The 25,023-nt window shown below is 38.3% G+C and overlaps 1 protein-coding gene and 1 non-coding gene across 3 annotated transcripts in view; both read left to right on the forward strand.

The window, feature by feature from the left end:
• Positions 1-25,023, forward strand: part of TANGO6 (transport and golgi organization 6 homolog) — a 184,446-nt gene that overhangs the window by 22,218 nt on the left and 137,205 nt on the right. For both annotated transcript variants that reach the window (XM_002694832.6, XM_005218871.4), the window contains exons 6-9: positions 3,843-4,005; positions 7,722-7,804; positions 22,255-22,367; positions 24,033-24,209. In XM_002694832.6, coding sequence (XP_002694878.2) covers positions 3,843-4,005; positions 7,722-7,804; positions 22,255-22,367; positions 24,033-24,209 — 536 coding nt within the window. The remainder of the gene's footprint in view (positions 1-3,842; positions 4,006-7,721; positions 7,805-22,254; positions 22,368-24,032; positions 24,210-25,023) is intronic.
• TRNAG-UCC (transfer RNA glycine (anticodon UCC)) lies at positions 10,752-10,824 on the forward strand. The gene has a single exon. It is a non-coding gene; the product is annotated as a tRNA-Gly (tRNA).

Here is a 25,023-nt window from a genome sequence, read left to right on the forward strand (position 1 = left end):
GTTATAACTTTCCTTCCAAGGAGTAAGCATCTTTTAATTTCATGGCTGCAGTCACTATCTGCAGTGATTTTGGAGCCCCCCAAAATAAAGTCTGACACTGTTTCCACTGTTTCCCCATCTATTTCCCATGAAGTGATGGGACCAGATGCCATGATCTTCGTTTTCTGAATGTTGAGCTTTAAGCCAACTTTTTCACTCTCCACTTTCACTTTCATCAAGAGGCTTTTTAGTTCCTCTTGATGATATTTAATGATATTAAATATAATATAATGATATTTATATTATATTAATGATATTTCTCCCAGCAATCTTGATTCCAGCTTGTGCTTCTTCCAGCCCAGCGTTTCTCATGATGTACTCTGCATAGAAGTTAAATAAGCAGGGTGACAATATACAGCCTTGACGTACTCCTTTTCCTATTTGGAACCAGTCTGTTGTTCCATGTCCAGTTCTAACTGTTGCTTCCTGACCTGCATATAGGTTTCTCAAGAGGCAGATCAGGTGGTCTGGTATTCCCATCTCTTTCAGAATTTTCCACAGTTTATTGTGATCCACACACTCAGAGGCTTTGGCATAGTCAATAAAGGAGAAATAGATATTTTTCTGAAACTCTCTTGCTTTTTCCATGATCCACCAGATTTTGGCCATTTGATCTCTGGTTCCTCTGCCTTTTCTAAAACCAGCTTGAACGTCTGGAAGTTCATGGTTCACGTATTGCTGAAGCCTGGCTTGGAGAATTTGGAGCATTACTTTACTAGCGTGTGAGATGAGTGCAATTGTGCGGTAGTTTGAGCATTCTTTGGCATTGCCTTTCTTTGGGATTGGAATGAAAACTGACCTTTTCCAGTCCTGTGGCCACTGCTGAGTTTTCCAAATTTGCTGGCATATTGAGTGTAGCACTTTCACAGCATCATCTTTCAGGATTTGAAATAGCTCAACTGGAATTCCATCACCTCCACTAGCTTTGTTCGTAGTGATGCTTTCCAAGGCCCACTTGACTTCACATTCCAGGATGTCTGGCTCTAGGTGAGTGATCACACCATTGTGATTATCTTGGTTGTGAAGATCTTTTTTGTACAGTTCTTCTGTGTATTCTTGCCACCTCTTCATAATCTCTTCTGCTTCTGTTAGGTCCATACCATTTCTGCCCTTTATCGAGCCCATCTTTGCATGAAATGTTCCCTTGGTATCTCTGATTTTCTTGAAGAGGTCTCTAGTCTTTCCCATTCTGTTGTTTGCCTCTATTTCTTTGCATTGATCGCTGAAGAAGGCTTTCTTATCTCTCCTTGCTATTCTTTGGAACTCTGCATTCAGATGTTTATATCTTTGCTTTTCTCCTTTGCTTTTCGCTTCTCTTCTTTTCACAGCTATTTGTAAGGCCTCCTCAGATAGCCATTTTGCTGTTTTGCATTTCTTCTCCATGGAGATGGTCTTGATCCCTGTCTCCTGTACAATGTTATGAACCCCCGTCCATAGTTCATCAGGCACTCTATCAGCTCTAGTCCCTTAAATCTATTTGTCACTTCCACTGTATAATCATAAGGGATTTGATTTAGGTCATACCTGAATGGTCTAGTGGTTTTCCCTGCTTTCTTTAAGTCTGAATTTGGCAATAAGGAGTTCATGATCTGAGCCACAGTCAGCTGCTGGTCTTGTTTTTGTTGACTATATAGAGCTTCTCCATCTTTGGCTGCAAAGAATATAAACAGTCTGATTTCGGTGTTGACCATCTGGTGATGTCCATGTGTAGAGTCTTCTCTTGTGTTGTTAGAAGAGTGAGTTTGCTATGACCAATGCATTCTCTTGGCAAAACTCTATTAGTCTTTGCCCTGCTTCATTCTGTATTCCAAGGCCAAATTTGCCTGTTACTCCAGGTGTTTCTTGACTTCCTACTTTTGCATTCCAGTCCCCTATAATGAAAAGGACATCTTTTTTGGGTGTTAGTTCTAAAAGGTCTCGTAGGTCTTCATAGAACGGTTCAACTTCAGCTTCTTCAGCATTACTGGTTGGGGCATAGACTTGGATTACTGTGATATTGAATGGTTTGCCTTGGAAACGAACAGAGATCATTCTGTCGTTTTTGAGATTGCATCCAAGTAGTGCATTTCAGACCCTTTTGTTGACCAGTATGGCTACTCCGTTTCTTCTAAGGGATTCCTGCCTGCAGTAGTAGATATAATGGTCATCTGAGTTAAATTCACCCATTCCAGTCCATTTTAATTAGCTGATTCCTAGAATGTACGTTCACTCTTGCCATCTCCTGTTTGACCACTTCGAATTTGCCTTGATTCATGGACCTGACATTCCAGGTTCCTATGCAGTATTGCTCTTTACAGCATCGGACCTTGCTTCTATCACCAGTCACATCCACAGCTGGGTATTGTTTTTGCTTTGGCTCCATCCCTTCATTCTTTCTGGAGTTATTTCTCCACTGATCTCCAGTAGCATATTGGGCACCTACTGACCTGGGGAGTTCTTATTTCAGTATCCTATCATTTTGCCTTTTCATTCTGTTCATTGGGGTTCTCAAGGCAAAAATACTGAAGTGGTTTGCCATTCCCTTTTCCAGTGGACCACATTGTGTCAGATCTCCACCATGCCCGCCTGTCTTGGGTGGCCCCACGGGCATGGCTTAGTTTCATTGAGTTAGACAAGGCTGTGGTCCTAGTGTGATTAGATTGACTAGTTTTCTGTGATTATGGTTTCAGTGTGTCGGCCCTCTGATGCCCTCTTGCAACACCTACCGTCTTACTTGGGTTTCTCTTACCTTGGATGTGGGGTATCTCTTCACGGCTGCTCCAGCAAAGTGCAGCCGCTGCTCCTTACCTTGGACGAGGGGTATCTCCTCACCGCCGCCCCTCCCAACCTTGAACGTGGAATAACTCCTCTAGGCCCTCTGGCGCCCGCGCAGCCACCAGGGAAGCATGCATGGGAAAAAATATCATGATGTAAAATCTTACACTGGAAGATACTAAATAGAAATTATCTTATAGGATAAAGTTATTTGCAATGATGAGTAAACATTTTCTAAAACTAGTAGCTATAATTTTGGCACTTAAGAAAATGAGACAATCAAGTCATAGGTTTTAGTGTTGCTGAGCCTGTTTTTGGCAGCATCACAGGTCACATACAGTTTTGGGACGGTGGATTCTCCTGTCTACAAAACATTTGAGTCACTTTTAAGCCAGGAACAGAATGATCTTTTCTGTTGGGTACTTAGACTCAAATATGAGATATCAGTGGTTGGTTTGTTTGGTTTTTGTTTTTTAAGTTTATTTTTTGAGAATAAAGTAGACCCTTGGTCAGATCTGACAGGCTGTTCAGATTCTGAATATATTTATATGCCTTGACCCCATAATTGCTATTTATCATAGCAAAATTTGGGAGAAAATCTGAATATCTGGAAATAATATTTTTGAGGAATTTATAACAATATGAGGAAGTTTCAGCAATACACAAAACTGAATATTAAGTATGGTCTCAGTTGAAAATAGGAAAGAATTATACAGGGAACATATTGGAAAAAGTAAACCAAAAGTGTTTATAGTAATTTGGAATTTAATTTTTTTTGTTAAAAATTATTCTCCAGATTTTCTACAAATAACACATATTTTATAAATCTGATAAAATTGTTTAATAAAAACATAGCTCCTTCAGTTCTCATACCCTTTGGTGCTGGGTTGTTAACTTAATTAAAAAAAAACCAAACAGTTCTGTTGGATCAGTGTTACTGCAGTGAATTTATTTTTTGGTGTAAAGAAATTAATGTGAAATGTGTTCTTTTCTTAGTTGTTGCTTCTTACAAAGAGCCTGGTATTTACCTTAGGGAATTTTTCTTTTAGATTTTGGATTTATTTCACTTTCAAGATAAATTGGCAGCACGACAATTTCAGAGAGTTGCCACCACAACCTTTATAACTATGTCAAGAGAACAGCCACAGCTGGCAGCCAAGTACTTACTTCAGCCCATGTTAGCTCCTCTTCATCGATGTTTAAATACAGCAGGTAAACAAGGAAGTCTGGTGGTTTGGGGTCCCTCTAAAGGACCTTCTTCCGTGTTTTGGATTTAAGTGACTTAAGTCTATGTAGTTCAGTGTCTTTAGTTTTGTTTTTTTCTCCTCAACTTTTTATTTTGAAAAATCTACTTCATGGAAGTTCTAAGAAGAATACATTGTCTCATCCCTGTATACTTCACATAATTAACATTTTGGCATGTTCACTTTCTCTTTCTCTCTTCCTATACATATACATATTTTTTTTCCTGAAGCATTTGAGAATTAGTTGCAGACATCCTCTAATATATAGACTTTATTCAGATTTCTTATTTGTCTGAAGAATTTCCTTTATATCTGTTTTTTAAAAATTACATTGCATTTACTTGTTACATTAATTCTTTAATGTATAACAGATCCCTAATGGTCTTTCACTCTGACACTTTTGAAGCCCAGGTTATAGACAGTTCTTCAGTTTGTATTTGTCTAATTGTTTCCTCATGATTAGATCCAGGTTAAACATTTTGGCAGGAATACTGTATATGATTTTATTTTTCAGTCCATCAGATTATGGACACATGTCATCAGTTTATTCCATTAGTGAAGTTAAATGTGATTATTTGATTAAGGTGGTAGCAACCAGATTTCTCCACTGTAAAAATACCTTCCTCCCTTTTTAATTAATAATAATCTATGGGATGGTCGACATATGAGACAGTGTGAATATCCTGTCTCCAAACAGTCCTTCATACTGTGGTTTGGTATCCCCTGATAATTTTTGCCAGTAAAATGGTGTCGTTCTTTTTTTTTTTTTAATTGTTTCTATTTTGTTAGTTGATATTCTTCTGTAAGGAAGAGCTTTTCTTTTCTTCTTGGCTCATCTCTTTAAAAACAGATTCAGTGGATGACTGAATATTCCTATATTCATTTTGATGCTCAGATTTTCCCAGATTTGACCAGAGAGTTTAAGTGTGTTTGTTTTTTATTTTTAATTGGCAGATAATTACTTTACAGTGTTGTGTTGGTTTCTACCCTACAACAGGAATCAGTCATAACTGTATATATACCTCCCCTCCCTCTTGAGCCTCCCTCCCTTGTGTTTTAATGTCTTTTAACCACTTCCCTCTGTATATTTTCATGCTTTATTGAGGTTAGTGCTAGGATACAGAGTATCATTTCAGCATTTTTAGTGAGTTTTTAAAAAAAACAAAACCTTTCCATAATAGTATTTTCTGAGGTTAAAAATAAAGAGAAAAATTGATATGTGGTTAAGCCCAGTTCAGTTCTGGTTAGACTTTGTATAGAAGTCATTTATAGTATAAATGTTTCTGAATCTGTGTAGAGGGGTTTAAGTTCAGTTCAGTTGCTCAGTTGTGTCCAACTCTTTGCAACCCCATGGACTTCAGCACGCCAGGCCTCCCTGTCCATCACCAACTCCTGGAGTTTACTCAAACTCATGTCCATTGAGTCGGTGATGCCATCCAGACATCTCATCCTCTGTCATTGCCTTCTCCTCCCGCCTTCAGTCTTTCCTAGCATCAGGGTCTTTTCAAATGAGTCAGTTCTTTGCATTAGATGGCCAAAATACTAGAGTTTCAGCTTAAGCATCAGTCCTTCAGTGAATATTCAGTGGGTGAGCATAAAGAAAGCCTAATTCTTGTGCTTGTAAAGCTTCACCAAATTGAGCTTTGGTGAAGTGAAACTTGTGATTATTCAAACATGATAAACATGATATTTGAATAAATAATTAAAATTCCTTTATGTATTTAATAGAAATCTAGTCTGGGATTAGTGTATTCCTCAAAAAATGAAGTATTATTTCTATTGGCACTCATCATCAAGGCCTAGGACTTCATTTATATCTAATTTCATGCTAGAGCATACCTCATTCCTAATCTATTTATCTTGCCTGTGACCGACCAGGTATTTCCTTTAGTCTGGAGCAGTTGTTCTCAGTGTGTGGTCCCAAGAGCAGAAGCATCAGCATCACCTGGGAATTTATAAGAAATAACAACTTTCTGGGCTCTGCCTCAGACCTACAGAGTTAGAAACTCTGATGTTGTGCCCAGCACTGTTTCAACTGGCCCACTAGGTAATTCAAGTCTGTGTTCCGGTTTGAGCCCTGGGCTGGGGCACTAGGGCTTCCCAGGTAGTGCAGTGGTAAAGAATCTGCCTGGAGTGCAGGAGACCTGGCTTCAATCCCTGGGTTGGAAAGATCCCCTGTGGAAGGAAATGGCAACCCACTCAGTATTCTTGCCTGGAGAATTCCATGGACAGAGGAGCCTAGCAGGCTGTATAGTCCACGGGGTCGCAAGAGTCAGACATGACTGAGTGACTGACACTATTGCTAGAGCACAATGCTTGGGAGGCCTAGCTGAGGGTCAGTCCAGTTGTGGGTCAGTTATTTTTGTCCTGGGCCTTATTCATTCATTCAAAGAATATTTATTGGGCATCTCTTTACCAGGCATTCTCATGCGTTAGGTTACATCTGTAATGCCAGCTACATGTTTTGCATATAACATCTGTTGATAACAAAAAGGACTGAGTTAGAATATGACTGATCTTTTACGTAAACCCCATCATTGCCACTGGAAAAACAATCTAACGCATACGCTTTCTTACTTGTTTTTCATATTGCAGCACATTTTTTAGGGATATGTAGCAAGTATGATGAATTACCATATTTTATCAATTCCAAGATGCACTTTTTTTTCACATAAAAAAAAACTTTATTTTGGGAATCTCTTTCACATTGTAGTAACTCTAATATCTAGATGCATCTCACTATCATTGTTGGCCAGGTAGCAACTGTGGTATTGTTTATGTCTGCAAGTGAGTGTTAAAACTTGTAGAATGGATGTCAGTGACTTTGAAGAAAATTGTGATGACAGTAATAAAACCAAGGGCTCTTGAGGATATCACATCACTGCACTCTGTGGCTCAGAGGTCAATATATTATGGCACAACACAGATACGAAAAAGTTTCAGAAGAGTTGGACACTAATTAATGTGAAGTTTTAATTCTTTATCATGTTTATTCCAATTATTTAGCTTTTATCAGGAATGATAGGGACTTCCCCTGGTGGTCCAGTGGCTAGGGCTCCATGCCTCCATTGTAGGGGGCACAGGTTCAATCTCTGGGCAGGGAACCAAGATCCTGTATGCTATGCAGAATAGCAAAGAAAAAAAAGAACGATATATAACAAAACTGTGTAAAATAAATCTAATCTAAGTTCTCTTAATTTTTTTTAAAAAAGCTCTGTTTTAAAAGTTCAGCTTTTAAATTTTTATATTTTTAAAATTTAAATTAAAAATTTTTAAATTAAAAAAATTTAAATTTTATAGGGAAATTTTCAAACACATGTACAGAGAATAGTATAATGAACATCTGTGTACCAGTAACCCAGATACAACTATTGGTTCTGCCATTTTCATTAATTTAATCTCCAACTTCCCATTCATTAATTTAGAATTAGAATTCTAAGTGATAATGTTTCATAGGTTACTTGGAAGTGCTTTTTTTCCCCCTTTCTTATTGATGCATAAAATAACAATGCATGTTTGTAATCAGTGAAACAGTCTGTGAAATATTGTATTTGAATGGTGCTGTATTATAACCATGTTGATTTTCTAATTTTAGCTGTTAACTTCCCAAACTTTCTAGTAAAGCATTTTTCCTTAGGCTCATTGAGATACTGAGCATGAGTAATTTTGTTTTTTGTCCTTTAGAGATTCTAGAGAGTGACATGGTGCCAGGAACCATTTTGGTGACAGAAGAACAACTTGGCAGATGTATTGAGGATATATATAAGGTTGGTAACTTAAGTCACTAATATTTTTAGTTAATATTTGTAGTTAGTCTTTTAAAATAATTTTGCCTTTTAAACTGATTCTTCAAGATTGGAATTACTAATCTTAAATTCCAAACCATCAAAATCTTTTAACTTTGAAAATTGGAAACTATAAGCTGTTAATTTTATCATTTACTTTGAATCTTAAGCAATTCAGATTCTCTTAAGTGCATATGCCAGTGATGAAAGCATATCCTTAGAAGAAATTGACAAAGGTATTTGCAATACTGTAGGCTTCCTAAACATGTATGATAATATTGAATCTACTTTATAATTTTTGATAGAATCATCATCATGAAGAAGTAAGTTTGAGTAAATGAGTTATGGAAATGACTTCTTAAATATACAGTAAAAGTGAAAAAATATTTATACAAATTATATGTTCTCTATGATTATAATCTTAAATATATATGAAATACATATTTTTGACAAAAATGAAATCCATTACTGTTAGGCCCAGATGGCATTGGGGTACATACTCTTCTTTAAAGTTTATTTCAATGCATTTATAATGATATCATACTATTAAAAACATTTACAAGAGTAAATAGCTTTCAGAATTATATTTCATGTAAAAAGGTAAAGCTGCATTGGGAATATTGTTTGGCAGTTCCTTAAAAAGTTAAACGTGGGATTATCATCAGTTCAGTTCAGTTCAGTCTCTCAGTCATGTCCGACTCTTTGCGACCTCGTGTATTGCAGCACGCCAGGCCTCCCTGTCCATCACCAATTCCCGGAGTTTACTCAAACTCATGTCCTTCGAGTTGGTGATGCCATCCAGCCATCTGATCCTCTGTCGTCCCCTTCTCCTCCAGCCTCCAATCCCTCCCAGCATCAGAGTCTTTTCTTATGAGTCAACTCTTTGCATGAGGTGGCCAAAGTATTGGAGTTTCAGCTTCAACATCAGTCCTTCCAACAAACATCCAAGGCTGATCTCCTTTAGGATGGACTGGCTGGATCTCCTTGCAGTCCAAGGGACTCTCAAGAGTCTTGTCCAACACCACAGTTCAAAAGCATCAGTTCTTTGGTGCTCAGCTTTCTTCACAGTCCAACTCTCACATCCATACATGACCACTGGAAAAACCATAGCCTTGACTAGACGGACCTTTGTTGGCAAAGTAATGTCTCTGCTTTTGAATATGCTGTCTAAGTTGGTCATAACTTTCCTTCCGAGCAGTAAGCGTCTTTTAATTTCATGGCTGCAGTCACCATCTGCAGTAATTTTGGAGCCCAAAAAAGTAAAGTTAGCCACTGTTTCCACTGTTTCCCCATCTATTTGCCATGAAGTGATGGGACCGGATGCCGTGATCTTAGTTTTCTGAATGTTGAGCTTTAGGCCAACGTTTTCACTATCCTCTTTCACTTTCATCAAGAGGCTCTTTAGTTCTTCTTCACTTCCTGCCATAAGGGTGGTGTCATCTGCATATCTGAGGTTATTGATATTTCTCCCGGCAATCTTGATTCCAGCTTGTGCTTCCTCCAGCGTTTCTCATGATGTACTCTGCATATAAGTTAAATAAGCAGGGTGACAATACACAGCCTTGACGTACTCCTTTTCCTATAATTGAGTTATTTGTCTCTTTAAAATGTTTTTAGAATAAATTTTTTTTTATAAAACAGCCTTATTGAAATATACTTTACAGATCAAAAAGTAATGTTTTAAGTATATGATTCAGTGATTTTTCAGTAATTTTACAGAGTTGTGAGACTCTCATCACAGTGCAGTTTTAACATTTCTATCACCCCAGAAAGATCCTTAGTGCCTATGTATAGTCACTTTTTGTTCCACCTCTAATCCCTAACAACCACTAATCTGCTCTATATCTCTTTGGATTTGCCTTTTGTGAATATTTTATATGAGGGAATCATGCAATATGTGTTCTTTTGTGACTGGCTTCTTTTTCTCTCTCAGCATTGTGTTTCTGTGGTTCATCCAGGTTGTTGCATGAGTTAGCATTTTGGCCCTTTTTATTGTAAGTAAAATATTTAATCTTATGAATATCTAACATACTCTATTTGTCATCAATTGATGGTCTTTTGCATTAGAGTAAATCTTTTTTTTAGACAACTTTATGAGATATATTTTACATAATATATATTTACCCATTTACAGTGTGCAGATCACTGGCCTTTTAGAATATTCACAGATATGTGCAGCTGTCATCACAGTCAACTTTAGGACATTTGTTACCTCAGAAGAAATCTACACCACTTCCCACATCCCAGCCCTAGGCAGCCACTAATCTACTTTCTGTCTAATATAGATTAGCCTGTTCTGAACACTGCGTATAAATGGAATCATACAGTATGTAGTCTTTTGTGATTACCTTCTTGCTTCCCTTTGGTAAAGAATCCCCCTGCAATTCAGGAGACCCTGGTTCAATTCCTGGGTTGGGAAGATCTGCTGGAGAAGGGACAGGCTGCCTGCTCCGGCATGCTGGCCTGGAGAATTTCATGGACTGTATAGTCCATAGCATCACAAAGAGTCGGACACAACTCAGTAACTTTCACTTTCACTTAAAATGATGCTTTGAAGGTTCATCTCTATTATAGCATGAAGCAGTACTTCACTCCTTTTCATTGCTGAATAGTATTCTGTTGTAGGTTGTACCTTATTTTGTTTATCCATTCACCGTTTGGTGGACATTTGGGTTATTTCTACATTTTGGCTATTATGAATAATGCTGCTCTGGACATTCATGCATAAGTTATTGTGTGTCATACATTTTTATTTCTCATCCCTGGAAGTGGAATTGCTGTATCATATGGTAATCCTGTGTTTTAATCATTTGAGGTACTGTCAGATCATTTTCCAAAGTGTACCATTTTACATTGCTCCCAGCAGTGTATAAGGGTATAAAGTTAATCTTAGGTCATGTTGTTTCAGATAAGAAGGCAGATGTGGACTTCCCTGGTGGTCCAGTGGTTAGGACTCTGTACTTCCAATGTAGGGGGCTCAGGTTCAATCCCTGGTCGGGGAGCTATGATCCCAAATGCCATGTGGCATGGCCAAAAAAACCCAAAGGGAAGGCAGATGCTTCTGGTTTGGTTAGGTTTATGCTTTATGTATGATACTAATAAATTGGTAGATATAAATGCATGCTGCTTAAACATTCCAAACTCATTCTCTGTAACAGTCACTTTTCCTAAAGTTTGATGTTTACTAACCTTTTATTAAATTTTGCTGTTGAAAAAAATAGTGTATAACCTTCATAACGTTGACCTGGCACACAAGTACAGAATTAAATTGTTCATGGATAAAACAAGACATGATGATTTAGTGGCTATAATACTGTTTGTTTTTATTTAATGCCTCATTTAGAGACTTATGAAAAGGAAGTTCTTATATCCTGTTCTACCTGTTAGTAGGCAAGTACTTTTCAGATAACATGAAGACAAGAAATTATACAGAACAGTCTAGAAAGCAAAAGTTCTGAATTAAAGAACAAGGCCCAAATAACTTTTAGAAAGATTATCTTCAGTTATATTCCAGCTAAGAAATACTGTGATGAAAAATAGTAAAATAGCCAGGTGTGGAATGTTAGAAAGACTTGAAAGTGCTGGTAGGGATAGGACTAATTTTGACTAAACTTTGGTACAAACTCCTCCTCACAGTGTTCAGTGGAAGTCAACAAATTGCTTTTGAAGAAAAAGAAAGCAAGACAACTTCTTTCTGGCAAGTGAATTGGCCTCTAAAAATCAAAGAGATGGAGAAATAGTGAGTCCTGTCCATTTCTCCTGTTCTTGCCCCCCATGAGGGGGGAAAATCCCCTCATAGTGAACAGTTGAGTGAAGTAAAAACTTCCTGAAGAGACAGGCAAAACATTAGTTTGCTGTAGACACTTGATTATGCACAAGGACTGGGACCGTCTTGAAAGCAGGAAGGGGTACAGAAGGGTAATTATTCCCTCTACAAGGTTTTGACAGCTCAGCTGCAGAGGGAAAACAGAGAAAATGTGTATGTTGGAGGAAAATGGTAAACATGGGGTAAAATTGAGCAACAAAGAGTATGTTGTCTTTATTAACTTTCTGCTAATACTAAATTATAGAGTACAGCTCAAAGGCAGGAAACAAGGAAAACATCTGGGGTGGTTGAATTGATCCAGCAACTCACTCGGAAACAAGAGAGGGTACAAGAGGGTGTTTTAATTTTAGAGAGGCATTTGGGAATGTTTCCAGCTCTGGTGTTTGCTCTCTTTCTTTTTGTCTTTTTAACAGACTAATTGAGATGGCACTCACATACCACACAATTTACCCATTTACATGCTTGATTCAGTTTTTTTGGTACATTCACAGTGTTGTGCAGCCATCACCACAATCTGAGTTTAGAATATTTTTATGCCCCTAAAGAATTCCATATCTATTAGCTGCTATCTCCCATTCTCCTTGCTTTGCCCCTAACCCTAGGTGATCACTAATCTACTTTCTATTTCTATAGATTTGCCTATTCTGGATATTTTATGTAAATGAAATTATATAATATGTCATCTTTTGTAGTTGACTCTTCAGTGTTTGATGGTTTTTTAAAAATATTTTTTTGGCTTTGATTTATGTTTCCCTCATGGCTAATGAGGCATACATACTTCCTTGGTGGCTCAGTGGTAAAGAATCTGCCTGCAATGTAGGAGACACAGGTGCAGTCCCTGGGTTGGAAAGATCCCCTGGAGAAGGAAATGGCTTCCCATTCCAGTATTCTTGCCTGGGACATACCGTGGACAAAGGAGCCTGGAAGGTTATAGTCCATGGGGTCACAAAAAGAATCAGACCCGACTTAGCAACTAAATAACAACAACGTGGCTAATGATGTTGAACAGCCTGTCATGTGCTTACTGGCCATTTGCATGTCTTCCTTGGAGAAATTTCTAAGAGCCTTTGCCTATTTTTATATTGGGTTATTATCTTTTTGTTATTGGTGGATTGTGGAGTGGGACTCACTGTCACCAGCAGCTTTTTCTGAAGAAATCCTCCTCATCAGTCACTTCTCGGTCTCCACACCTTTGATCTTTCCTTCCCTCTTTCCGAATGAGGAGTTTTTATAGTCTTGATTGCATCAAAGTCTGATGTCTTACTTTGGAGTTTTAAGTCCATTTTATCTTGTTGCTTTACTTGACATTTCGAATTTAACATCCCATGTCACCTGTGTTATGACAGATGTCCAACTGGCTGCTCTCTTAGTCTTACTCAGAGTCCCTCAGTCCTCAGAGCCAGTTTCATCTCTGCTTTATAAGCAGTCCTGATCAGACTGTTTATCTTTTAAAGACCACAGCAGAATTAGAAATAACAGAAGTTAGACTGACTAAGACACAGGGACAACAGCATAGAAGATCAAGAAAGGAGACACAAAAATATACCCCCAAAGGGTATATAATCAGTTGAAAAACAAAGTATTTTGTGTTCAGTGTACTTTGTTTAAGAAGGCAAGAGTTACACATAATTCATCTTAGATATAATTCCTTCCAAAATTGTTAGAATGTAAATACATTTTGGTATTTAAAGGAATCAGCTACCAGCTCTCTGAATGAAAATTTTATGGCAAGAACAATGACAAGGGAAAGCCTTCTTGTACTCGCATCCTTCACATACGGCACGGGCTGGAGCCGGGTGACCCTTGTGGGCCAGGGGGAAAGTTCTTAGCAGGACAGGTAGTATATATACAGGTGCTGGGCGAACTGAAGTGAAAACTTGGCGTAGCCACTTGTACTTGATCTGCATAAATAACTGTCATCATTTCTATGTGTGTGCTTTATTTCTGGTAAAATTAAGCTAAAAAAGGTATATGCCTCTCAAATAGCTTTTAGTTCAGTGGCATTCCTTTCTGTCTCCTGCCTCTGAGTGTCTGGAGCCTGATCTCTAGAATGTTTATATTCTTTTGTCCTCCCTGGTATGAAAGGGATTCATTCGTGTATTTTTCTTTACGTACAGAGGTGAAGAGCGGCCCAGATGGCATGGAGATTGGTTCTGGGTAGGACAGGATAGAAGAATTCCAGTTCTGGGAACTCCCTGGGATTCCGTGGTTAAAACTCCACTCCCAATGCAGGGGGCCTGGTTTGATACCTGACAGGGAAACTAAGATCTCATGCTGTGTGGCACAGCCAAAAAAAGAATTCCAGTTCTTTCTGATAAGCACATTTCTTGCGTTTAAAAGAACTGGCCAGAATCCAATACTGGAGGTGGAGGGATGTTGCCTCTCTTTATTCCTCACTGTGCTTGCCCAAGACTCCCTAATGGCAGAATAAGTTTTAGGATTGGAAAGGCTAGAAAGGACCTAGTTTATTTTCTACATTCTCATTTCCATTTTATCTCTCTGTTTCCAGGTTTAGGAAATCTTGACTTTAATTATCCAAGTCTTTGTCCCACCCCACCCCTGCATCTAATCTTAATGAATTTTTAATGAAAGATTGACCAGTTTATTCCTCCTTCTGAATTTTTAATGATTTGTGTGAAGTAAATTAGAATATTACAATCTTAGAGCTGGAAGGAATTTTAGAAATTATTTAGTGTAATCCTTTTTTTTTCTTAATAGTCTTTATGTTGTAGAGCAGTTTTAGGTTCACAGAAAGATGGAGTGAAAAGTATAGAGTTCCCATGTATCCCCTGCCCCTACATGTGCAAAGCTGCCCCCAGTGTCAACATCCTATACCGGATGGTGTATTTGTCATGGTGGATGAACTGATATTGACATGTCAATATCACCCTAAGTCCATAGTTTACATTAAGGTTCACCTTTGATGTGGTACATTCTTTGGGTTTTGACAAATTAATCCCTCCTTTTACAGTAAAGGTAACAAAATCCAAAAGATTGTGAAGTGACTTGTCCCAAACCATACGAGTGAGTGGCAGAGCTGGTCCCGGGACCAATGTTTCCTTCTCTCTTTCTCTCTTACTCTTTCTTTGTTTAGAAAGACAATATTTGCACAAGGTACGAATTTAATAAGTGCCAAAGGCTCTGCAGTGAGACATTAGTCTCCCTTTCACCTGTGGACGCTCCCTAAAGGCAGTCATTCTTTCTGGATGTTTCCGTCTCCTGTTGAACTGTAACCTTGAATAACATGCAGAGGACTGGAAAAAAAAAATCCTTCAAGGATGTGGGAGATTCAAACAGTAAATTTTTTAAATGCTGCAGTTCAGATTCTGTGGTATAATGTAGTGAAAAGCACTTGGCTTTTTGAGTCAAATGGACTTAAGATTGGAATTTGGCTCCAGGGTTGACTATCTAGGTGATGTTAGGTCACTTAAATTTGACACTTGGGTTGCCTACTGGATGAATAAAGTAACTTTTGGTAGGCTCATTATATTCTATAATAGGTGCTCAAAAAACATCAGTTCCTTTTTGGTTCAGGGAAACTTTTTTTAAAAGACTATTTTATGCATTATGCTCTGAAAGCATGAACAGTGCAAAGTACTATATTAAGTAACTTGCTTGGTTCTTCTGCTTCTTACAAGTCTTAATTAAACTCAGTAAGTGCATTAGAAATTCTGGAACACTACTAATCAAAAGGATCACTGGGATGTTTTAGAAGCCAGCATTTGACTAGTTTAATCTTTAACAGGGGTAAAATCAAGTTCCAGCCTGTACTGAATTTCAGTGTTAGGATTTAGTCAGCTTGATTCTGAATAGCCTCATCATATTTGTATTTCCATACACATACATCTCTGCAGAAGATAAGGCCATAAATTAAGAAAACCATTCCATTTACAGTAGCAGCAACAATAATAAAATATTTAGGACTAAATTTAACATTTGCACGTGGCTGTAAATTTTATAAAATATTTTAACATGAATTATCTTAATCAGTGCTTATGCTAAAAGCTTAATGCCTACATTATACATGAGGAAACTGGGACCTGGAGAGGTTTAAATGTGTTCACTTACTGTGTAGATTTGAGCAACTATATAGGTGGCTGAAACAAAGTTCACACCCATGTTTCCTTTTTTTTTTCAATTAAAGTTTTTACTGAATTTGTTACAATATTGCTTCTGTTTTATGTTTTTTTTGGGGGGTTGTGGCCATAAGACATGTAGGATCTTAGTTTTCCAACCAGGGATTGAACCCACACCCCCTGCATTGGAAGCTTGGAGTCTAAACCAGTGGACTACCAGATGCTCTTTCAGTGCTTCCCGGTGCTTTTGCAGCTACTCTGCAGGGGTGTGTAAGGGATGTGTTTAACAATATGATGGAAGTCTATGAAATGAGCACATGAGGGCTGCTTTCTGTTTTGTTTTGCTTTGAAACAGAAACACATATTTATTCTTAATACTTTTGACTGTTTGTTTCCTCCTAGTTTTTCCTTTCTTTTTAGATTCAGATTTCCAGTCAATCGTTCCAGAGAAATTCAGCCCTCCAGACATGAAGCTAGATGCTGAACAAGTCAATAGAATAAAATCAAACTTCCTATTCAATCTGCTCTTCCTTCCATGGCTGAAGTTCTGTGATTCTGTTTAGTTAATTTGCATTGACTAATAATTTCTAGATGCTGCAGCTTTTGTTTAAAGAAAAAATGAAAATAGAGAGGGCATTGTAACTTTCCCACAAAAATACAACTTTTGAGAAAGTAAACAGTATCCAGTCTACTTTGTTCACTCTGATTCAGTCAATCAGATGCCAAAAAATTTACCAAGTACCTACTGAATGCCACTCTGCTCATTTTACAAGTAGGGAAATGATTAAGAATCAGCTGCTACCTTCAAGGAGCTCCCAATCAAGCAAAGAAAGAGTTACAGTAGAGTGTGATTTACAGTTAAGAGCACCCAGAAACATGCCTCTCTTACTTGTCAGAGCAGTAGTCCTCTAGATTTAGATGAAGGATTGTGAGGCTTAACCACAGACGCCTCTTCCCAGGGCTGGATCTGTAATAGTAGGCCAAGATGCATTCCTAAATGGATGTGGAAATCCCCAAAAAGGAACGAGGAAATCCCAAGGCTGCCAGTGGGGTCATTGGTACCCATCTGTCTCCTTGTCTAATCTTTTCTGAGCTGTTTTGGTTTTACTAGATACATACTGGTCTCTTATTTTGCCCCTGTGTCTTGTCCTGTGCATTTATACTGAAACTGAAAAAGTCACAAGTTGTTATAGAAATTCCACTTTTCTTCAAAGCACCATTTTTCACTTATTCTCAGAGAGGCTTTTTCATACCAAATAATTAAAAAGATACCTTAAGAGTCTGTCTCTCCCATTTCTGCTTTAGCTTTCCCATCTCTTGGTATTTTGTTTGGTGATCCCTAGTTGTACAGATACCTTAAGTACCCTTGAGGTACCAGGAAACCTTTCAGCTAAACAGGATTTCATCTTTAGAGTATTAACTTCAGAACTGATGGAACAGAGAGCATGTGAGGAAAGGTTAGAAATTTATTATATCTTAGGCAAGTGTTTCAAGAGTCAGTGTTTCAAATATTTGGGGGTAGGGAGGAATGGTCCATTTTTTTCAACTAGTCTTACTGCTCAGTGGCTGGGGTACCAGAAAAGTATAGACCACCATGAGCAAACTTGCAGTCCAGTCAGAGAATGCTAGATAAGATAGAGAAGAGTTTTAAAGTGTGATTAAACCAACCTCTTTATTTTTCTGAATCTGCCTGCAATGCAGGAGACTCGTGTTTGATCCCTGGGTCAGGAAGATCCTCTGGAGAAGGGAATGGGAGTCCACTCCAGTATTCTTGCCTAGAGAATCCCATGGACAGAGGAGCCTGACAGGTTACAGTCTGTGGAATCGCAAAGAGTCGGGCATGACTGAGTGACTAACATTACTACTACTACTACTTTATTTTTCAGATAAGGAAACTAAGATTCAGAGAAGTCAATTGATTCATGTTAAATCTCTCAACAGGTCAGTGGAAGTATTTACAAGCAATCCTATGTGTAACACACCTGATAGTTTTACTGCTAAAAAAAGGAAACTTCCAAATGATGTGGAACATCTTTATCACAGGAAGAAATAAGATAACAAGTATTAGATTGTGTTTCAGAACTTGAATCCCCATCCCACTTTGCCTCCTAGTGAGCAGGGAAGACTGTGCACTAGAAAGAGACTGCATATAAGCATAGTCCAAGGAAATTCCACAACATTTGGGTATTAGAGCACAGAGGTAGGGCAGTCAGATCCTCCCCTTGGTTGGGCAGGAACAACTTACCTATTGTGTTTTTGTTGCTTCTTCAGTTGGTATTGTCACCAGCCTAGTGTGCACGCGATTAGGAGGAAAACCGGCCCCAACGGTTTTTTCCATCTGTGGTGTGATTTCATTGCGAGGGTTTTTTCCCCCTAGTGCATTTGGTCCTTGTCAGTGCTGGCACCAAGAGATCGCTTTGCAGCATTGGCTGAATCAGCCCAGCCTTCCGTGTCCCTTTGTGGTTCACTGAATTCTGGATACAAGTCAGGGATGTGGAACATCCACATTAAGGGGAAAGTGACCAGATTTCACTTTGGGAGTGTAAATGGCAGGTAATGTTAGATGCCAGGTGCAGACCACACTGTTAACCTGCATGTGAGGCAAGACATTGGAAGGAGGGGGCTGTCCTTGGAAGAGACTGGCTACATTGTGGCCCTGGAGATTTATGGCAACCTTGATAGAAAGGGGCTATATAAGTTTCTTAGTAGAAGGAAGAGGAGGCCACACAGAGGTGCTGTCCATGGTGCCACTGGGAGCTTCAGACCTACTTTGCAGAGGTTGCAGAAACAGGGCCATTAATAGCCTAACAAGCTGGGATCCACTGATTCTGAGGGGCTCCAGCAGGGATAAAGTTGGTATGGGTTAGGGATTGAAGAAAGAAAAATATTATGCACAAGAGATCAGTATTGAGAGGCCATGGGGTATATGCTTTGCTCTTTTTTTTTTTTTTTTTTTTTTACTGTGATAAAACACACATAACATAAAATTATACATTTTACATTAAAATGTATAATTCAGTGGCATTCACAGTGTTGCACAGCCATCATCACCACTGGCTAGTTCCAGAACTTTTTCATCATCCCAAATGTAAACCCCATACCCATTAAGCATTTGGTTCCCACTTCTCCCTCCCTTCAACCCTGGGAGCTGCTAATCTGTTTTCTGTCTCTAGGTTGTGCATGGCTTTTATGTTAGACAGATGTGGGTTCATCCTGGCCCTGCCATTTCCTAACAGTCTGCCTTTGCCCACCTAACTTCGCTTCTCTGAGCCTCAGTTTTCCACGGTTTTAGAATAAGAATAAAATGCTTAACTTGCAAGACTCTTGTGAGGATTGATTATATGTTAAATATTTAGCTGAATACCTGGTTCATTCTTGAGGAGACATGCAATAAATGGTTGTTGCTGATTGCTTAATAAAAGCGGTAACAGTTGGGTGCCTTTAAATTGTATACTGCTGAGTTTCAACTGCTTATTCACCAAAAATTCAGGTAACACAACTTAATCATCTATTCATACAGGTGCTAAAGTAGGAAACTTGACTTCTGCCTTCCAGGCTAGTTGAAGAGGTCAGAGATAACTGTATATGCAAGGACCGATTATATGTTACAAGCTCTAAAATGCTTCTGGAATTTATAGAAGAAAAGTCATTGATGGTGATTATTTGCTTAATGGTTATTTGAATTAGAGAATGAATGAATGGACTGTTGAACAATGAACTAATAGAGCAGGCCTATGGAAGAGGTAGAACTTAAGCTGGATCAATTTCATAAGTACCACTGCCTGTCTTTCATCTGTAAAATGCTGTCTGATCATTAGGATGCAGAGCAATTGTAGGGTGGATTTAAAAAAAAAACAGATTTTGATGATTGTTTTAGATGATCAGTCCAAAATTTTTGGAAAATAGATATACTTCCAGTAAGGACATTTAAAGAGAAGTAAATTGGAGCTCAGTCCAAGGAAGAATTTTAACTGAATGAATGTTGAAAGGGAGGTGACAGTCCTGTTTGTATCAAGCAGAAGTCATTCAAGTTCTTTGAATGCTCATAGAAAAAGCTAATTGATCAGTTTGAGCCAAAGGAGACTTTCAGTCTTTCTACTTTGAAAAAATTTTTTTTCTCTGTTCTTATCTATGGACTTAATGGTTTATTAGTTGGTGACTTGATAAGAGTTACTCTTAATTTCTCCCTCTTTTCACATGGTCTTCCCCTCATCACTCTCTGTCCTTTTAAACTTGTTTTTCTTCCTAGCATTTTCACTACCTGATATTTTATATTTGTTTAGTTTCTGTCCTCTCGCTAGAATGAAGCAGATAATTTGTTTCCCACTATATCCTTAGAACCACGAATATGTCTCACAAAATTGGCACTCAGTAAACATGTGCTCCACCTTTATGTAAAAATGGATAACATTTTCATTTGTATAAGTTAACTACAGTTTTTTCTGTTCCTTCTAAGAAAATATAGAAAAGTATTAGCAGAGAATTTAAGCATTGGAGGAATTTATCAACAACAGCATACCCTCTGAGAGATGTGCTTGATATGAATTCATGTTAAAGTTTGAAGTGCTTTGGCCCAGTAAATAATACAGATTTAGCTTCATTTGTTTTTTAGTTTTTTGTGTTGAAGATGCTGGTAAGGAAGGATGGCTCCACAGGGATTACCTCTGGGAACACACAATCCAGAGCCAAACAATAGGCCCTTACGTTATCTGGGGGATCTCCTTTTTTACCTCCTGTAATTTGTGATATCATAATTAGGCCTGCATATTATTTCTGAACACTGCCATACAATGTACCTCATTTAGCTGGGCTTATGGAGATTAGATCATGCACAGGAAGCTGGCTCCTTCGTTATCAGGCTCCACAGAGGAGTTGGGAGGCTTAAGGAGTATGAAAAATTAGGGTTGATTTAAAGGGACAGGGTTCTCTGGAAAAGCACAGAGATTTTTCCAGCTTGTGCCTCCTTGACCTTTAGTTTCCCATCATTGATTTCCACCTCACTCCTCTTTGTGTTAATTAGGGCCTCTTCTAAGTTTTCCTTTCTTCACCCTTTAAGATAGGTCTGCTTGTAGAGAGCAGACATGCAGACACCTTGGAGGAAGCGGAAGGCGAGACAAATTGGGAGAGCAGGATTGACATATATGTACTACCGTGTGTAAAGTAGCTAGTGGGCTGTATGGCACAGGGAGTCTCAGCTGGAATGTATGCAAACGTAGAGTTGATTCACTTGTACAGCAGAAACTAGCACAATATTGTAAACCAATTATACTAAAAAAAAAATAGATCTGCTAATACAGACTTTGTGAGATTGTTATAATTTCAATGAGCCAGCTCTTTAAAAGAATCTAACCTGGTACCTGGAAGATAAAAATCCTAGCATAGTTCCTGGAACACATGTGTGTGCTCCATTGTCAAGTGTGTAATCATCATCAGAGCCTCTTTTTTCTTCTTTTATTATTATTACAGTTGACACCATCAGGTTTTAGTTAATTTATTAGAATAGAATTAAGTACATTTTAAAATCCTATTATGCTTGATTGGAGTTTTGAATAGCATTTTAGCACTTTGTAAGGTATTTTAAATTATCCACCTTGAATAATAACAACAGTATTATTGTTTTAACTCATTTTATTCTTCCTGTTAGATCACAAGCAATGAAAGAGAACAATTTTTCTTCACCTTGATATTCAGAGTAGTGCAGTGCCTAGAACAGTAGTTTGATTCCAGTATGTATTCAGAAAAGTTTGTTGAATCCTTTTTGAAAGGTACAAATAAAATATTTAACATAGTTATTGTTAATAAGCTTCAGCATCCTCACACACTTAACCCTATAAAGCCAGTGCAGATTTAGGTGCACATTGATTGAACTGGGGAGAATAGGACTTGCCCATGTGGCAGTCACATCTGGAGAATGACAAATCTAGGGACTTCCCCTTGTCGTCCAGTTGCTGAGACTCTGTGCTCCCAATGCCGGGGACCCGGGGTTCAATCCCTGGTCAGGGAACTAGATCCCATGTGCCACAGGTAGAAGATTCTGCATGCTGCAACTAAGACGCAGCACAGCCAAATAAATAAATAAAAACAAATTAAAAAAAGGACAAACCTAGAGCAAACTTTTATTTTGCTTTTTTTTCTTTCAAATCTAGTCTTAAGCTTTTCTGTTTGCTTGTTAGTCCTAGTAGCAGGGCCTTTAGCAGTAAGATAACTATTGTATAGATGAATAGTAGATGAGGAGGCTCTGAGCTAGTCAGAAGTAGGAAAGGAATAGGTCAGAAAATGGGTCCATCTGCCTGGTTCCCCAGCAGTTCTTCAGGCTGCATGCATGAAGGGTGATACTTCATTTCAGTCTCGCTGTGTTTCAACCTGTCTGCCAATCTCAGGTGTTTTCCTTAGCCTTAGACTTAAAAATGTTCACCTTAGGACTGGAGTGTTACTTAAGGTAAGCCTTCAGCCCTGCTGATATGTGTGCGGTGTTTGACTCCCATTCCTCAGGCCTTGCACTCACTGTACCGCTGTGTCCTTTTCCCTAGGTGTATGTGGTCGGGAATGAACCTTTATCAGTTTTGGTGGATTCTCTGCTTCCTGTCCTGGGAGTCCTCTTCTCTCTTTACTGTTTTACCAAGCAGAGCGTGTCTCATCTAAGGTAAACAACCTAGAGAACCTTCTTGTTTGTAAACAGTGAAGTCTTTCTTGCATGTTGTTCTTCTTTTGAATATGACTTATGCCCCTTCGTAGTTGTTTTTTATTTTTTCTTTCAAGGTCAAAAAAACTTCTGACAGTCCTCTAGAAAAGAAAGAGTGCTTTGCAGATTGCAGGGGAATTGGATTTAGTTTCTAGAATGACCTTCCTCAGCCTCTGTTTTAGACATCAGAGGGAAAATCTCTGTACACGTATGAGCATGCCCCTGTTTGACCAGTGAACAATACTGCTACTGTATGTCTGGGGAGGAGGAAATAGAGGTTAGACCATGAACACCTTGTGAGCAATTAGAAATCAAGTTTGGGAAACCTGGATCTGAATGTGGCACTCTGTAATTTAGGCCTGGATTTGGTGTTTGTGCACAGTGTTAATGAGAAAGAAGGAGTTCCTCAGTCATCCAGAAAATAATCTTCTGTATTGAAATTTAAGTGGGACTCATTATGTATGGACACTGTTCTCACAGTGATTTGTGTTGTTTCTCTCTCCTTATTAGACTTAAATTGGAAGATTGGGATTGACACATACACACTACTAGGTATAAAATAGATAATAAGGACCTGCTGTATAGCACAGGGAACTCTACCCAATACTCGATAACGGCCTATATGGGAAAAGAACCTTAAAAAAGGGTGGATATATGTATAACTAATTCAGTTAGCTATACACCTGGAACTAATACAACATTGCAAATCAACTATACTCCAACAAAAATTTAAAAAATTTCTATCCTTTCCAAAGTCCTACAGAATTCTGATTTTTGGTGTTTGGAAATCCCCCCATATGTAATCTCATACACAGTAATATTATCTTCTTCATAGGGTTATTATGAAGACTAACTATATTGAAGTAAGTGTATAGCACTGTCCTTGGCAAATTATAAGCTCAATAAATAGTCATTATCATCATCATTGTTAACTGATAAAGGGAAGTACTCAGTCTGGCATATTATTCACAGCTTACATATTGCCTTTTGGTTAGGGTGTCACTGAGGCCTGCAGCCATGAGGGAAGTGACAAGAGAAAGTGCATTGGAAGATGGAGGGTATAAATGTGTGAATTTGGCTTCTGAAGACCATTCCTATAATAACTCTTGTTCTAGTTTTGAAATTGAAGTCCTCATAGCACTATCATGTCTCATCAGACTGAGAAGGAAGAAGCAAACGTTTATTCCACTTCTCTCCTGGTTGACTGGCACAGTTAAGAGGGGATAAGGAATCAGCAAGAATTTGCTGGTGTACTATTTCTTGGTCACCAGTTATTGGTCCCATTGACGGTAGATGGTTTGATCCGTGCCAGCATTCTTTCACAGTGCCTGGTCCAAAGGCAGTGAGTACACTTGGAATTAACAAAAAAAACCATGTGGGGCTCATGTGTCATATCAGAGCTGCTTCTACAGCCAGAGATTAGTCAGTCGCTCATCAAATTTCAGGATGTTTGCTTTCTGAAATTCTTAAGCATAGTTTCCGCTCCCACACGTCAGTGATACTAGGTGATTGTGCCAGCGTTAAGAATGCATGGAACCTGACAGTCATTCTTTCTTTTTCTGTGTTAACTTGTTAGACATGTAGAGTATGATGACAAGCTCATTTATAACTGCTTTTTTCTGCCAGGTCACTTTGCCAAGAGATCTTATTATGGATTCTGGGGAGACTGGAGAGAAAGAAGGCAATTGCTAGCCTGAAAGGATTTGCAGGGTTGGACAAATCTGTGCCCGCTCTCCATTCTCTGTGCCACTTTAGAGCTGCCACTCAGGGCGGCATTATGATCACCATCAAAGAGGCCTTTTGGTGAGTCCACCCATTCTTTGCTCTCTCGTCAGATTTAATTGTACCCAAAAGGCTGTTCTATGACTTGTCCACTAAGGGGCGCTGATAGAAAGGAAACCAGAAATTAGCAGCTGAGGTGTTATTTATAATCTCTAAGTGAAAGGTGACCCTTAAATGATCCTCCAGGTTTTTCCTAGATGCTAACTAATAGGTGCAGTTTACTGCAGTCTCACAGCTCTGTGTCATAACAAGCCCACTTATTTCGCAGAGTCTTTGCCAGTGAATCAGAGTAATTGGCAAACACCTTTCACCCTCAACACTGTAACAATCCAGTTCTCTTTCTGACATTCAAAATGGTATATGTGTGTTCAGAGTCAGACTTACTCCTAAGGGAAATTCTCTCAGAGCACTCTTACGGTAATTTTGTGATAGAGGTTTGTTTCTCTTAGGGATTGTTTAGAAAGCAGCTAACTGATGTTAGTGGAATGGATAATTTATTTCTCCTATGTCTCACAAATGTATTTTACATTATTTCCATTTTCTGGGTGATATGTGTATATGTTACCACCTCAGAACATAAATTCTTGTTGATCAGAGTCCATGTAATATTTAACTGGTGGCAGCTGCTCTACTCAAATGTCATATCACATTCAAAGTCCTGCTGTTTGTTAAAGTGTTTAAGTCTAATATTTTTATTCATGGTCAGCTTGATTAAGTTTTTTTTTTTTTGGTTAAGTTTTAAAACACGTATTCAATCAGAAAATTTTTCTATTTTTCGAACAGAAAAAAAATATTGATTGCAAATAGAACCATCAGTGTAGGTTTTGCAGTTACA

The sequence above is a fragment of the Bos taurus genome, chromosome 18 (assembly GCF_002263795.3).
Source record: "Bos taurus isolate L1 Dominette 01449 registration number 42190680 breed Hereford chromosome 18, ARS-UCD2.0, whole genome shotgun sequence".
Taxonomy (NCBI): Eukaryota; Metazoa; Chordata; class Mammalia; order Artiodactyla; family Bovidae; genus Bos; species Bos taurus.